This window comes from Pinus tabuliformis, chromosome 8 (assembly GCF_031772625.1).
Source record: "Pinus tabuliformis cultivar Carrire ecotype Pingquan chromosome 8, CPIR1, whole genome shotgun sequence".
In the NCBI taxonomy this organism is placed as follows: Eukaryota; Viridiplantae; Streptophyta; class Pinopsida; order Pinales; family Pinaceae; genus Pinus; species Pinus tabuliformis.
In genome coordinates this window covers 439,729,812-439,746,883 of record NC_142294.1, presented here as the reverse complement: position 1 = coordinate 439,746,883, position 17,072 = coordinate 439,729,812, and the positions used below count along the sequence as shown (strand labels likewise).

At 34.8% G+C, this 17,072-nt stretch overlaps 1 protein-coding gene across 1 annotated transcript; it reads right to left on the bottom strand.

Moving 5' to 3' along the window:
- Positions 1 to 1,287: 1,287 nt before the first annotated feature.
- LOC149235946 (uncharacterized) lies at positions 1,288 to 5,152 on the bottom strand. Its single transcript, XM_089368720.1, has 4 exons — positions 5,000 to 5,152; positions 2,262 to 2,360; positions 1,981 to 2,046; positions 1,288 to 1,351 (listed from the first exon to the last, which is right to left on the bottom strand). The coding sequence occupies exons 1-4, from the start codon at positions 5,150 to 5,152 to the stop codon at positions 1,298 to 1,300; spliced, it is 372 nt and encodes a 123-aa protein (XP_089224846.1). The 3' UTR covers positions 1,288 to 1,297.
- Between the last annotated feature and the right edge of the window lie 11,920 nt (positions 5,153 to 17,072).

The following is a 17,072-nucleotide window of genomic DNA, read 5'->3' as shown; positions in this document are numbered from 1 at the left end:
TAAATCTATGTCTTTGTGTAGTTTCTCTCTTCTGTGAACTTGCAGGAACTTGGTGACGCTGGGCAAGTGAGGGAGCAGATCGGTGGAAGCTGGCAAAGAGAAGAGAGATTGGATCGAACAACTAGCGCAAGACACAGGCCGGTTCATCTTAATCATCTTCGTTTATAGTTCATAAAGAAGAATACAAGAGTAGTTTTCCTTTTTTGTTTCTGAGGTCTCTGTCACAACCCTGTGGGATAGGGTCGTTCTGAATAGACACTTTTCCCGAAAACACCTGTGCAGTTGTTATTGGTGTAGTACCCAGATTGTCGGCCAAATAACACTTATCTTCACGAAGATCTGCATTGTGAATAAAAATCACCACTGAATCAGCCTGACAAGTTAGATATATATCTCATAAAATGCAGAGCAGGCAGCAGAGGTTGGAATGTTTTCAAAAATGCAGAGCAGGCAGCAGAGGTTAGAATGTTTTCAATCTGCTTTTGTAAAATGCTTGAACTGTGAGATGTCATCAAAGAATTCACCAATTTTACAAACATCACATGCTGATGAAATTCTTTCAGTGAGAAGTAATAAGTTAACTGTTCAAGATTATCATACTATCTAATTGAGAGTGCAATAGCAGGCAAAAGGTAAACATGATATAGCTAATTGTTTTATATTAGTTATTCTGGATGGATTTGGAAGTCCTATGAATTTACTTTGGTAATTTATGTACATTAATATAATTTTTCCAGGTTAAAAAGGGGATTTCTATTGTTTTGTATTATTATTATAGCAGTGATGATACACTTACATTATCCATCCAAAAGAGGCCAGTTTTGGGAACACTTTAAGCATCTTTTACTGAGAAAAAGGTCACTTATTTGCACAAAATGCACACGTTTTGAAGCTACCATGCAACCACTATTTAAGAGTATTAAACTGGAGAAGATAAATGGAAATTAGATGACAACACTTCATGGCATAAGGCAAATATGAACATGGCACATATCAGATGGTATACATGTTGAGTCTTTGAGTTGCACTCTATGTATGCAGCAACACCGACCTGTTTCCTCAACTCCTCACCCTGAAGATAAACAGAGACCTTCATATCTTTTCGTGGAGCATGTAGGGTGTAAATGTAGTTTTATTAAGCATGTCCATCATCTAAATTCAAAAATTTTGCAAGCTAAAATCCCAAACATGGGAACATCTAAGCAACTTCACCTAAGCTGGAATTGCCCTTATTATTAACAACCTAAAATCTAATATCGAGAGTAAGCAAAATGAAACAAACATACTTGTGCGGTTGTTATTGGTGTAGTACCCAGATTGTCGGCCAAATAACGCTTATCTTCACGAAGATCTGCATTGTGAATAAAATTCACCACTGAATCAGCCTGACAAGTTAGATATATGTCTCATAAAATGCAGAGCAGGCAGCAGAGGTTAGAATGTTTTCAATCTGCTTTTGTAAAATGCTTGAACAGTGAGATGTCATTAGAGAATTCACCAATTTTACAAACATCACATGCTGATGAAATTCTTTTAGTGAGAAGTAATAAGTTAATTGTTCAACATTATCATACTATCTGATTGAGAGGGCAATAGCAGGCAAAAAGTAAACATGATATAGCTAATTGTTTTATGTTAGTTATTCTAGATGGATTTGGAAGTCCTATGAATTTACTTTGGTAATTTCTGGACATTAATATAATTTTTCCAGGTTAAAAAGGGGATTTCTGTTGTTTTGTATTATTATTATAGCGGTGATGATACACTTACATTATCCATCCAAAAGAGGCCAGTTTTGGGAACACTTTAAGCATCTTTTACTGAGAAAAAGGTCACTTCTTTGCACAAAATGCACACGTTTTGAAGCTACCAGGCAACCACTATTTAAGAGTATTAAACTGGAGAAGATAAACAGAAATTAGATGACAACACTTCATGGCATAAGGCAAATATGAACATGGCACATATCAGATGGTATACCTGTTGAGTCTTTGAGCTGCACTCTATGTATGCAGCAGCACCGACCTGTTTCCTCAACTCCTCACCCTGAAGATAAACAGAGACCTTCATATCTTTTCGTGGAGCATGTAGGGTGTAAATGCAGTTTTATTAAGCATGTCCATCATCTAAATTCAAAAGTTGTGCAAGCTAAAATCCCAAACATGGGAACATCTAAGCAACTTCACCTAAACTGGAATTGCCCTTATTATTAACAACCTAACAATCTAATATCGAGAGTAAGCAAAATGAAACAAACATACCTGTGCAGTTGTTATTGGTGTAGTACCCAGATTGTCAGCCAAATAACACTTATCTTCACGAAGATCTGCATTGTGAATCAAATTCACCACTGAATTAGCCTGACAAGTTAGATATATGTCTCATAAAATGCAGAGCAGGCAGCAGAGGTTGGAATGTTTTCAAAAATGCAGAGCAGGCAGCAGAGGTTAGAATGTTTTCAATCTACTTTTGTAAAATGCTTGAACTGTGAGATGTCATCAGAGAATTCACCAATTTTACAAACATCACATGCTGATGAAATTCTTTCAGTGAGAAGTAATAAGTTAACTGTTCAAGATTATCATACTATCTGATTGAGAGGGAAATAGCAGGCAAAAGGTAAACATGATATAGCTAATTGCTTTATGTTAGTTATTCTGGATGGATTTGGAAGTCCTATGAATTTACTTTGGTAATTTCTGTACATTAATATAATTTTTCCAGGTTAAAAAGGGGATTTCTACTGTTTTGTATTATTATTATAGCGGTGATGATACACTTACATTATCCATCCAAAAGAGGCCAGTTTTGGGAACACTTTAAGCATCTTTTACTGAGAAAAAGGTCACTTCTTTGCACAAAATGCACACGTTTTGAAGCTACCAGGCAACCACTATTTAAGAGTATTAAACTGGAGAAGATAAACAGAAATTAGATGACAACACTTCATGGCATAAGGCAAATATGAACATGGCACATATCAGATGGTATACATGTTGAGTCTTTGAGCTGCACTCTATGTATGCAGCAACACCAGCTTGTTTCCTCAACTCCTCACCCTGAAGATAAACAGAGACCTTCATCCACTTCCAAGAAACAGAACAGCCATGTAAACATAATATCCTAATTTCCCATGTGTTAGCTTCATTCAAAATGTACAAAACAGATCTGTACCCTGTATAAATTTAAACAGATTTGGGATAGAAGCACAAGGCTACGCGGTTTTGTTCCAACTAGAACAACTGGAACTCCAAGAGCATAATGTTTAAGCTCGGGCATCCACTCCCAAGAAATAGAACAACCATGTAAACATAATATCCTAATTTCCCATGTATTAGCTTCATTCAAAATGTACAAAACATATCTGTACCCTGCATAAATTTAAACAGATTTGGGATAGAAGCACAAGGCTACGCGGGCTACACGGTTTTGTTCCAACTAGAGCAACTGGAACTCCAGGAGCATAATGTCTAAGCTCGGGCATTCACTGCTAAGAAACAGAACATCCATGTAAACATAATATCCTAATTTCCCATGTATTAGCTTCATTCAAAATGTACAAAACAGATCTGTACCCTGCATAAATTTAAACAGATTTGGGATAGAAGCACAAGGCTACGCGGTTTTGTTCCAACTAGAACAACTGGAACTCCAGGAGCATAATGTCTAAGCTCGGGCATCCACTGCCAAGAAACAGAACAGCGATGTAAACATAATATCCTAATTTAGTTTTAGTGAGGATATTGCTAGTAGAATGGCAGGAGAGGGCGACAGATCAAATAAGAAATGCAGTAGAGTCATGATGGATACGGTGACTACAAATTTGGATCTAGGATATGACAACTATAAATGTAATCATGTCGTTGCTCTAGTTTGGATCTCAAATTTTGTTATAGTATTCTTGATCTCATATTTTGTTTTGAGTGTGCCTTGATCCATTGCTTGCGACTATTTTTCATCAATCAACTAGCATTAATAAGTTGTCAATCGATCTAAAGTTTTGGTTGTGTGAGTGGTTTTGGATTCCCTAGCTATGGATTGTTTGGAGACAATAATGATCAATTTAATAGATTTAAGGTATAAAATTCTCCAATCTTTTCAGAATGCTTGGAATGTTGAACCTAAGATGTATTTAGTTTAAAATAGTCTCATGAATCCCCAATTCTTGGTGTCGCTGATAATACCAAGTTGAGGAAGCGACTTTAGTTGAAGAGCACAAGGAGAGCTTCCACTTGAAGACTAGGACGAGGCTTCCATCCTCTAGTGCTCTTCTTATTTATGTAATAACATAAAATATATTGTATTTAAACCATAGTTGAATATCATGGACATTGCAACACATAGTTAGAGGCTACTAGAAGTCGCAACAAAATAATGTATGGAAAAAAAAGTTGGCCTAAAAGTGAAACTTAGGATAAAATTTACGATATGATACTTAGAAGTTGGCCTCACAATAAAATTCTCAATAATGATAGCTTGAACAAAAGTTAATAGGGTAATGGAAAGCAAGGTTACAATAAGAGGTCTGTTTGGTTGCTCAATCAAACAACAGGAAAACTTTGGTTAAAATCTAAACATCACTGTTCGCACTGCTCAATCCCATGAAAAATATTGGTTAAAGTAATGAAATAAGAAATAATTCAATGCAATTAATACATGGTCAATGGAATATCCATCGCTATATATCTACCTCAACAGGTATAATAAGTCTTTATAGGTTTCCAAACTCGCAGTTTAACTTTCCCATATCACTTTGTTAGATATTTCTCACATTCTTATCTAAAGGTAACTCTCACATATATGTATCCGCGATGGGGCTGGGAACAATAACCACAAGTTTTTGCATGTTGAGATGTGTGCCATATTTTCCATTTGTCCTTTCATCTTTATAACGTGTTAAGACAAGGCAACCAATAAATCTCATGCTATTGGGCCATTAATGCATAAGATTTATTGGTTGCCAGTACCTTATGGCTACCATGAGCCATGAAAGCTATACCATGAGCCATGAAAGCCATACATATTTCCGGCGACGTTCAGCGTCAACTTCGACGGCACAGGCCTCTCGCTCCAACTCACGAAAGTCCATCATTCGTACTTCATCATTAATACAACTTGTACAAGCATTCAATGCCACCTCCCCCTTTACCATTTCAAACCTCCTCGGTTTTCGATTTCAAACTGGCATTGGTGCGCATACTACCATTTCAAACCTCCTTGCTTTCGATTTCAAACTGGCATGGGCACGCATATTTTATTTTCAAATGAATTGAGATCTTAAACGATTTCAATCTGGGCAATAGCACTCAATTCTTTTTGTTATGCTGCGCTATTGTATCCACTCTCGGAGAACAACAACCGACGAAGCATAAACAACCTCAACAGAACCAGAAACTATCCACAGCTCAAGCCACTGTTTTTCAAGGTTTCTTGTTCTGTATGCAGATATGGAAATAGCGAAGAAACTAGCTTTGAAACGCTTCCTCCAAAAGCGAAAGGAGAGGTAATCAAACTCTACATCTTCTATAATATTTTCTCTGTATAAATTGAGATGATTGAATCGGCAAATGTGTATTAATGCGATGTTTTTTTGGAGTGCAGATTCAACAGCGTTGCTCCTTACACCAGCGTGGAGAGGGCAACATTGCCTTGGAAAGTAGGAAAGGATTCAGATGACCAGATCATACTGTCGTTGGGTTGTGTATGAAAACAATTGTAAAATGTTGGGGAATGCCACTGACTTTTAATTGCATCACGCAGCATGTTTTACCCTTAACCGATCTGTTTTTTAATCAAATTTTTAGATCGAGGGAACCAACGCGTTTTCTGTATTTCTCCACTGTGAGTACACGGTGGCAGGCAAAACTGATGGCCCGGATAAGAAAGTGGCACTCGAAACGGCAATGTAGCATGAAAGTGCAGAGGAATTTCTTAATCCGGAAGTATTCAATCTTGAAACATTCAGATTAACATTAATGTTGTAACATTTTTTTAAAAGTATATTATAGATTTTTGTAATATATCTTATTTGTGTGGATGTTTGTTTATTTCCTCAAAAAAAATGAATTTAATTATTAAATAATTTTTAGAATAATTATTAATTAAATTAAATTATAGATATTTAATTTTTTAATAATATTTTAAAATATTCTTAATAATATTTATAAATAAATTAAATGTTTAAATTTACCATTTCATTTTTTAAAATAAATTGTTTAACTAAAAATGATATTATATAAAAAAGTTTTATATAAATCATGATATTAGTTTATGGTTTTGTAATAAAATAAGTTTATAAATTAACAATCTCAATATGAGTTTCTATAATTAAATAATTTTATTTATATATTAATATTTTATAATAATAAAATTATAATTTAATTTGATTTTATATTTATTTTGCTATTTAATATATCATATATATTATGGAGTAATTATTTTAATATTTGTATTAGACTAATGAAATATTCTCATTTAGAATTTTCAAGATTGTTAAAAGAAATATTTAATGAGTTGTTAGTGGAACCATTTTTTATTTATGGATATTTCTTTTAAGTCATTTATCTTTTTAGTTTTGTGTTTGGGAAATATTATTAAATTATAAAATATTTTAAAATCTATTTTTTTTTATAGTTAGGCTAACAATTTTTGTGGAAGTAAATTTAGTAATAAAATGATTTAGTCACTAAAGCTTTCTTTCACGATTTATTGTTTCAAAATTTATTTGATCATAACATTTTAATGAGATTATATTTATTAAATTTATTAAGGGTTATATTTAATTAATTAATACAATCTTTTCTACAATTTATTTAACTTAATTTACAATATATCAAAACACAAATACATTTAGAGACTAACAATATTTAGGTGCCTAATAATTTTTAGCATTTTCCATTTATAACTTTTATTCATGGAAAAACCACGAACATTTGTTCCTCACAAACTCATAGTCCACCTCTCTCATATTTCAAACTTTGAATAGAGACTTAACTTAAATTAGTTTGGACTTTGAATAGGGACCCAAACCTTATATTAGGATAGATAGATGGACATTAAATGGTAATTAATCCAAAATCTTTAGTTTAGATCTTGCTTAAAAATTCAACCGATGTCATTAAATATTTTTTCGGAAAGTAAAATTTAAATTAATTTAAAAAAAAAACATCATAGCAAGTTTTGGTTTGCCATAGTTTACCTTGGTTTAGCAATAAGAAAACCAAAAAAATAGAAAAACCATAATTATTTTAGCATCCAAACATAGTGTCTTTGACAATTCACACAATTCATATATACAAATAAACAGTGATACCACCACACCACATAACTCATTTTGTAATAAACTAAATTCACACAATTCATATATACAAATAAACAGTGATACCACCACACCACATAACTCTTGACTTGTTCTATTAGATGGCTTTCAATATCTATATAGGTTGAGATCTTGCACGGATTCCATTTTTCTCAAAATAAAGCTTAAATGAATTTTGAAACTCAAATGAATTTTGGATTACACACTTGATAGCATGTTGAAGTTGAACTTTTCAAAGCAACTTCCAAGATTTGGAATTTTTTTGACATGAGAAATGTTTAATAAATAATTTTTTTTTAGAATAAGTTAGATTCATATAGTATTTCTTGTTATTATATTTGTGTAGATTGAACGATATTAGATTTAATTTGAAGTTTGATTTAAATTTTAAATAACTTTTTATATAATTCCTTTAGAAAGGAAAGCCATCTAATAGAACAAGTCAAGAAAAAATAAATAGAATGAGCGACAAAATTCAAAAACAAGAATGTCAAGAACAAGACCATTAGTAAAACAACTAAACCAAAGGAAAAACCCTAGGAGGATGGAACAGACAAGGCTCAAAAGAGAAGGATTCGGGAAATCTTCAAAAGCAAGAAAAGGTTAAAGTGGGGGCGAGGGGTGGAAGGGGGGAAAGGAAGGCAAGACTAAGAAGAAAGGGCAGGGATCCAGCAACTACTGATCTTCCAGCCGTCATCTCTATTGAGATTGTTAGGCCTTCTTTCAATTTCAATAGCTTCCCTGAACTATCATGGAGAAATTCATCCATTGTCATCGTCTCGTTGTTGTATGAGATGGCAAAACCATTGAAAGGAAGTTAAACAATGATACCACCCCACTACAAGAAGAACACTGACAAAATGCCTAACTATATAATGATTGTTACATGTTATAGAAAAAGAGACAAAACACCTTATCAGATAAAGGTTGTCGCTACTTGATGAGTAGAGAGTCATAGATTTCCCTCAGTTTGAGATGATCGTTGGAGAGAGGGGAGATGTAGTAGAAGGTGGAGAGGTATTAGTTGGTTGCGCATTAATAACAACAGGCGACTCAATGAGCTCCTAAGAATCATAATTAGACACCACATATTTCTCAACCTTTCAAAAACAAGACATTATATCATCAATGCAAAAACATATATTCTTGAGAAGTCACTTGATATCCTCTTGAACTGCAAAGATTTTGTAATTGTCTACATACTTATTTTTTAGAGCTAGACAAAAGAGGGTATCCATCAGTTGATACATACCAAGAGAGTGAAGAAAATGCAGTCTCCTCTTTCTAAATTTCCCAAGATCTGGAATCCATTTAAAATCTTTAACACCCACTTCTGAATTAGAGAAGCAATTCATGTTGCCAAACTCTCTTGATTTAAGGTGTAGAATTTCCATTCAAACCTCCAGTGGGATCCAATCAATAAAACTTGCAACCGAATTCCAACCAAATAATCGTCTACATTGAGGAGTAGAGTTGCTTGCACCCCTGCGTCGAGTTTCCATTCTTTGTCGAGAGGGCATAATCACCTAAAGGAACATATAAACCACATTAACCTCACCAAAACAAAAACCAATTGGACAATACCCCATGTTTTGGACCGTTGACTAGAGCAACAATATTTTGTCACTAATGTGCAATAAATGGAACTCATGGACCAAATATTACAAGCTATAAACTAATACAACTATTGACAGAGTAAAACCAAAAGTTTTGAAAACACAACCAGAGCGAGAGCTATACCCAAAATTTTGGACCCTAAGCCAGAGTAAAAACTCGTCCTCTCTATGGGGATGACCAACTATGGTGGGCACTCTTGTTCAACCCTTGAGGAATATATATATATATATATATATATATATATATATATATATATATATATATATATATATATATATATATATATATATAAGTGTAGGAGACCACAAATTAGAGACTAGGGTCGACCACAAAACATTGACCTAGGTCGAAAGGGACACAAACTAGAAGCATTAAACAATGAAACTCCCAATTACCCAACTAGACTGTAGGAGAGGGAAATATTACTAAAACCACAAGAAAAATTATAGTATACCATACACCACAAACCAAGACAGGAGAATTGAATGAGATTCCTGTAGAATTAGTTCCTTGGAGCACTGAGGTAGGGAGAAACACGACCAATTTGAAGACTAATCTTGTCGCAGTGTTGTGCAAGAATAAGATAAAAAACATTGAACCCCTTCAAAACTCCAATATATTGTGAACAAAATCCAAATTTCCCCTAAAAAAAAGTAACGACTCCTCAATTTACACAAAGATGGATTCAAATGACCCCAACACACAATGTATACCATGACAGAGGAATAAAACCGACCATGTGAGTAGTTCTTCTACCCACCACCCTTGATCACATTGTACCCTTGCCACCATGTAGTTGATCCCATGCATTTATAGTGATAGGACATAAGAGAATGACACAAGGTGCAACAACCATTTACATTCCACAACAAGACGAGGAGAGGACAAGTGTTGGTACTAGCACACTTGTTAAGAAAAACATTCCTCGCCTATTGTAGCATTTCATTTAATGATATTAGAGCATACGTCACCTAATTCCATGGATGAATGATTCAACCCAGGGGTTAAATTTGACGGGTCCCCTTACCCATCAAAGATTTTTTTTTGTGACGGTTTTACTTTTAAACCACTCTTCATGTGACTTTTAATATTTACTTTGACCTTGCATAATATTTTTCCAAACCATTTTTCCAAAACAGCAATGGGAGATGAAAAGTAATCTGGAAACAAGATGCAAGTTGGTTTCACAAGCTTAGCGGGTATGTTGGCTAGCATCCATCATGAACTACATTTATCCTTGTAGCTTTCAAACAAATAACCCAGATTTCACACTATTTTAGCTACCCACTTCCCTTAATATTTAAGATTGATAATTAAAAAAGAACTATGAATCATTGTGTCTTCTCCATGTTATGCCATTCTATACCAGATTGGACGTATTAGGCACTTGGATTAAGAACTCCCCAAAACAATCATGATTTGGATAAACCCCTGGTTTCTTGCACTAGTCGGAACAACCTAGATTTCTTGCGAGTTAAATTTATTTGGCGAAACTCATACAATGGACACTAAATAAGGATTTTTCTCGAGATAGAACCAAGATTTGGAGATTTTATTTTTATTTACTCAAAGCGATTTCTCGCTAAATTTCCCTTTTAATCTACACCAATTATGTTAATTTTTACTTCTACATCCAAGAAATAAACATTGAGGAATATTTGTTGTAAATTCATCTAGCAGGGACATATCAATATTAATGCGTGAGAAAAAAACTATTTTGAATTCTTACAGAAATGATAAAGTAGAGCTAAACATGATGTGGATTAGTTCTATTTTCCTAAAAACAATTTCCAATCCAATTCTAAATCAATAAAATCGTCACTTCATGTTCCAATAAAAAACTAACTTATAACAAAATAATAGGAAACCCCAATTTTAAAAATATTCATCACCGTGTTCCATAAATCTAGGGAAAAAGGCAAATGCCAGTGAAAATGTGGTAAATATAGGTAATTTTAACTTACATCTTTTGAATTCAGAATCGATTGTGCAAAACAACACCTCCCTCGGACTGAATTGAATATAAAATAATACCGAAAATGCATAAGAATTTGTGCGTTGGCCTTGATCTAGTTTGTTTGGGGTGATGGAGAAAATCCATTGGGAGAGGGACATGCAATAAACTTTGGTATCTTGTCTCTGGTCATCTAAACTAGCAGAGTTCGCCATTGTGATTAAAAAAAAGGCATTTAAATTTTCTTTTATTTTCATACATTGTCGAAAACAATTTGGATAGACATGTTATATAGAGTTCTAATTGGTAGCCAACAAAAGGAAATAGAAGCATTACCTGCTTAATAGTGTCCTTCGATGACGAAGAAGTTTACATGCAAACTGGGGTAACAGATGGATCAGGAAAACTATTGTCCGTGTATTGGTTGTGCAGAGTCCTCAAGTTCTCCCAATGGTAACAACATGAAAACAATGCACTGATGCCAAAAACTATTAACAGAAACCGAGTTGTTCATGAAAGAAACCCCAAGAATCACCGTAGGGTTTCCACCCGAATAAACCAATGCACGCAACAGTTGTAGTAGGATATGAAAGGAGAAAGAAACAAGAACAATGACGGGAACGATCAACACAACACTCCAAAGAAATTTCGGACAATAAATTTCATTCAAAATTCCAACATGTATTAAAAAAGCCACCCACCCATAGCCATTTTGAAAAATGACATTAAATGTAATTCCCAATGCTACACTGACTTAAATAAATATATAAAATATATACATAAAATTTGAAACTTCCGATTTTTTTCCTGCCAGTTATTTTGACGTTTTCCCAAATAATTAACCAGTCAACAATGACGTGTTTATTTGAAAATCAACTGTATTTTACGGCAAAAATCGGCAAAAACGGGCAAACAGACGTCAATTTTAAACCCTGATTCAACCACCCATGATTACAAAGAAACACATGAATTCGATGAAGAGAATAAGACACACACTTCCACTAGCCTCCACTAACCTCGCACATTTAATGATGATACGACATTGGTTAACAACCATTGTCTTAAGGCAACCAATAAATCCCATGCTATTGCGCCATTAATGCATAAGATTTATTGGTTGCCAGTACCTTATGGCTACCATGAGCCATGAAAGCCATACCATGAGCCATGAAAGCCATACATATTTCCGGCGACGTTCAGCGTCAACTTCGACGGCACAGGCCTCTCGCTCCAACTCACGAAAGTCCATCATTCGTACTTCATCATTAATACAACTTGTACAAGCATTCAATGCCACCTCCCCCTTTACCATTTCAAACCTCCTCGGTTTTCGATTTCAAACTGGCATTGGCGCGCATACTACCATTTCAAACCTCCTTGCTTTCGATTTCAAACTGGCATGGGCACGCATATTTTATTTTCAAATGAATTGAGATCTTAAACGATTTCAATCTGGGCAATAGCACTCAATTCTTTTTGTTATGCTGCGCTATTGTATCCACTCTCGGAGAACAACAACCGACGAAGCATAAACAACCTCAACAGAACCAGAAACTATCCACAGCTCAAGCCACTGTTTTTCAAGGTTTCTTGTTCTGTATGCAGATATGGAAATAGCGAAGAAACTAGCTTTGAAACGCTTCCTCCAAAAGCGAAAGGAGAGGTAATCAAACTCTACATCTTCTATAATATTTTCTCTGTATAAATTGAGATGATTGAATCGGCAAATGTGTATTAATGCGATGTTTTTTTGGAGTGCAGATTCAACAGCGTTGCTCCTTACACCAGCGTGGAGAGGGCAACATTGCCTTGGAAAGTAGGAAAGGATTCAGATGACCAGATCATACTGTCGTTGGGTTGTGTATGAAAACAATTGTAAAATGTTGGGGAATGCCACTGACTTTTAATTGCATCACGCAGCATGTTTTACCCTTAACCGATCTGTTTTTTAATCAAATTTTTAGATCGAGGGAACCAACGCGTTTTCTGTATTTCTCCACTGTGAGTACACGGTGGCAGGCAAAACTGATGGCCCGGATAAGAAAGTGGCACTCGAAACGGCAATGTAGCATGAAAGTGCAGAGGAATTTCTTAATCCGGAAGTATTCAATCTTGAAACATTCAGATTAACATTAATGTTGTAACATTTTTTTTAAAGTATATTATAGATTTTTGTAATATATCTTATTTGTGTGGATGTTTGTTTATTTCCTCAAAAAAAATGAATTTAATTATTAAATAATTTTTAGAATAATTATTAATTAAATTAAATTATAGATATTTAATTTTTTAATAATATTTTAAAATATTCTTAATAATATTTATAAATAAATTAAATGTTTAAATTTACCATTTCATTTTTTAAAATAAATTGTTTAACTAAAAATGATATTATATAAAAAAGTTTTATATAAATCATGATATTAGTTTATGGTTTTGTAATAAAATAAGTTTATAAATTAACAATCTCAATATGAGTTTCTATAATTAAATAATTTTATTTATATATTAATATTTTATAATAATAAAATTATAATTTAATTTGATTTTATATTTATTTTGCTATTTAATATATCATATATATTATGGAGTAATTATTTTAATATTTGTATTAGACTAATGAAATATTCTCATTTAGAATTTTCAAGATTGTTAAAAGAAATATTTAATGAGTTGTTAGTGGAACCATTTTTTATTTATGGATATTTCTTTTAAGTCATTTATCTTTTTAGCTTTGTGTTTGGGAAATATTATTAAATTATAAAATATTTTAAAATCTATTTTTTTTTATAGTTAGGCTAACAATTTTTGTGGAAGTAAATTTAGTAATAAAATGATTTAGTCACTAAAGCTTTCTTTCACGATTTATTGTTTCAAAATTTATTTGATCATAACATTTTAATGAGATTATATTTATTAAATTTATTAAGGGTTATATTTAATTAATTAATACAATCTTTTCTACAATTTATTTAACTTAATTTACAATATATCAAAACACAAATACATTTAGAGACTAACAATATTTAGGTGCCTAATAATTTTTAGCATTTTCCATTTATAACTTTTATTCATGGAAAAACCACGAACATTTGTTCCTCACAAACTCATAGTCCACCTCTCTCATATTTCAAACTTTGAATAGAGACTTAACTTAAATTAGTTTGGACTTTGAATAGGGACCCAAACCTTATATTAGGATAGATAGATGGACATTAAATGGTAATTAATCCAAAATCTTTAGTTTAGATCTTGCTTAAAAATTCAACCGATGTCATTAAATATTTTTTCGGAAAGTAAAATTTAAATTAATTTAAAAAAAAAACATCATAGCAAGTTTTGGTTTGCCATAGTTTACCTTGGTTTAGCAATAAGAAAACCAAAAAAATAGAAAAACCATAATTATTTTAGCATCCAAACATAGTGTCTTTGACAATTCACACAATTCATATATACAAATAAACAGTGATACCACCACACCACATAACTCATTTTGTAATAAACTAAATTCAAACTTTCTACACCCCCATCAAAACACAAGCGTAGATGAATTCTTCCATGATACTTAACATCTGGTTCTCCATTTACTTTTTCTCAATTGAACCACCTTGAGCTTACCATACTGTAATCTAGTCTCCTTTCAATTGTATTTAGTGCAATTCTGGTTTGGCCTAAGTCCTCCACATCCTTGTTACCACTGCTACTAGGTCGATCCTCAACCAATAACACAAGTTGTTCCTCAAATGGTTCAACTGCTACAAAGATCAAATCTTCATTCCAAAATGGGCTTGACAAGGTTCTAGAATTAGAAGTTCTAGTCCTCAAAACCTATATACCCAGTTGCACCCTCACTTTGAGCTCAGAAAAATTATCTTTTCAGGAATCTACAAGTCTTGGGCTTCAATTACATTGACCCTTAGATACCATAATTTTGGGGACAAATATACTTTTGATCTTGTATTCATCATACCTCCTGTATCATATTACCAAGCCTCTGGGAATGTTTCGTCTACTTGTGTTCCCATCCAAACTGCAAGCATAATATCACCTTTGACTCTACCATCACTATCACACCTACGAGTTGGCGATGTGCAATGAGTCAGGTGACATAACTCTCGGTTAAAGGCGATGAGTTGTGGTGTGATGAGTCGGGCGATCGGTTAAACGCGCCCAAGTCACATGTGAAGAAATGCAACGAAGGTACAAGTCATGTGCGACGAATTATGACAAGAGGGCAAGTTGCGACGAGCTAGCATGGGGTTCGAAAAATGACTAAGTGTGGGACGAGTTGCGACGAGTTTATATGATAGGAGAAAAATTGAACGGTTGGGTGGAGTCGACCCATAGTTGGGCAAGCCGACTTGAGGATGGACGAACTGACATGTTTGGTGGCCGAGTAATATGGTTGTCCTGGGAAAGCCGACCCATCGACATCCACGGAGGAACCATATAAAAGGATGGAGGACACATGGAGGAGAATACAAGCAAGAACACAAGTCATTCCAAGCAAATCAAGAAAACTTGGCGAGCAAAGGAAGTGTGAGCATACGGTGCAAGCGAATAGGTTGGCCCGAAGCACTAGGCCGAAATTGCATAAAAACCAAACTTCAGTGTGGCGGGTGAACCGAAGGGCGAGGCTGCCTGGACGAGTCAGGTGACAGTCACAGGGTGAGTTGCTGCGGGCACGCCTGCCCGAAGTTTGAACGTATGGGTGAACAGTCAAGCGAGTGAAGAGTTAGGCGCGGCAAGGTTGGGCTAGCCAAACCCGAGGTGCAGGTAGGTTGCACGAAGGTGCGGGCGCCCTTGCCCACGAGCTGGGCAGTGTAACATAAAGGCGTTGGGCGAGGAGAAATGACGAGTCAGAGCGAGTGTGCACGACAAGTCGGGTCGGGTCAAACGACCAGCTGGGCAAGTTGACACAGAGAGTTAGGCACAATGAGCTGGGTGAGGTGACACGACGATCTGGGAAGGGTTGAATGACAAACTTGGGTGAGGCTGAACGATAGCCTGGGCGAGGCTGAACGAGAAATTGGGCAGGGCTGAACGAAGCTTGGGTGAGGCTGAACGAAGGCTGAATTGGAAGTGAAGTTTGGCAATTTTTCCCAAGGTAAATTTGGGGTTTCCTTGTAAAGGTTGATGTTGTATAAACACTTGTAAAAATTATATATTTATATATTGTTGGGCAAGATCTAATGAGGGAGTTTCCCCTCCCTTTGAAGAAATATTGTATTGTTGTACTTTTATGATGATGATGAATGTTTCCGCTGTGTAAGAGAATGATGAATGCTTAGTGAAGTTGAAAAATATTCTAAGTATTGAATGTTAGGCGTAGTCCGTACTCGAGAGTATTGTTAAAAAGAAACTGGGTAGCAGTGCCGCACCTGCCTATGTGCAGTTGAAAGACTACCGCTAGGATAGGGGCATGACAGGTGATATCAGAGGTTGATTCAGTTGAACCAGATTTACAAGAAGAATATGGTCGCTAATAGATCACAGAGAAAGATGATGGCAAGTCAAGCGGAGGAACCTCAAGTTATGACAGGGGAATCTAGCAAGGATGCTGAGACAGTTTTCATGGATAAGGTATTGGATCGAATGGAGGAATTAGCTTCTGAAGTAGCTTCGATGAAGGCCGAGAATGCTGAATTTCGAGATAGCTACACGAAGTTGAAGGAAGATTTTGAAGACCTCAAAATCCGATACGAGTATACATAATGGTTGTATACACAAACAAAGAAAGAAGTCAAAGAGATTGGAGTTGCAAGGGACCAAGGTTTGGCAGAAATCTTGAAGTTGCAGAAAAATCTTGGAGATGCTCAAAATGAGATAACGGTTCTGAAGAAGGAAATTGGGCAAAGTTCTGGTGGAGGAGTTTCTCATGTGAAGGTCAAAGAACCTGATTCTTATGATGAGACAAGAAGTGCAAAAACTCTTGGTAACTTTCTATGGGATATGGAGCAATACTTGGAGCGTTTGGGTATGTCTGATGATGAGGCCAAAGTGAAGGTAGTTGCTCAATTCTTGACGAAGGATGCTAAGATGTGGTGGCAAAGAAAGATGGACCAGATTGCTAATGGTAATGTTGTGGAAATCACTTCGTGGGATGACATGAAGAAAGCTTTGCAAGCTCATTTTAGTCCACAAGACGAGACATGGGATGCAAGGATGAAGATAAAATACATA

Excerpts from the sequence above, each read along its gene's own strand:
- LOC149235946 (XM_089368720.1), bottom strand. The coding sequence starts at position 5,152 with ATGGTAAAGGGGGAGGTGGCATTGAATGCTTGTACAAGTTGTATTAAT. Across the intron at positions 2,361-4,999 it reads TATGGCTTTCATGGCTCATG|GCTAATTCAGTGGTGAATTT; the intron begins GTATAGCTTTCA and ends CTAACTTGTCAG. Across the intron at positions 2,047-2,261 it reads CACCAATAACAACTGCACAG|GGTGAGGAGTTGAGGAAACA; the intron begins GTATGTTTGTTT and ends GTTTATCTTCAG.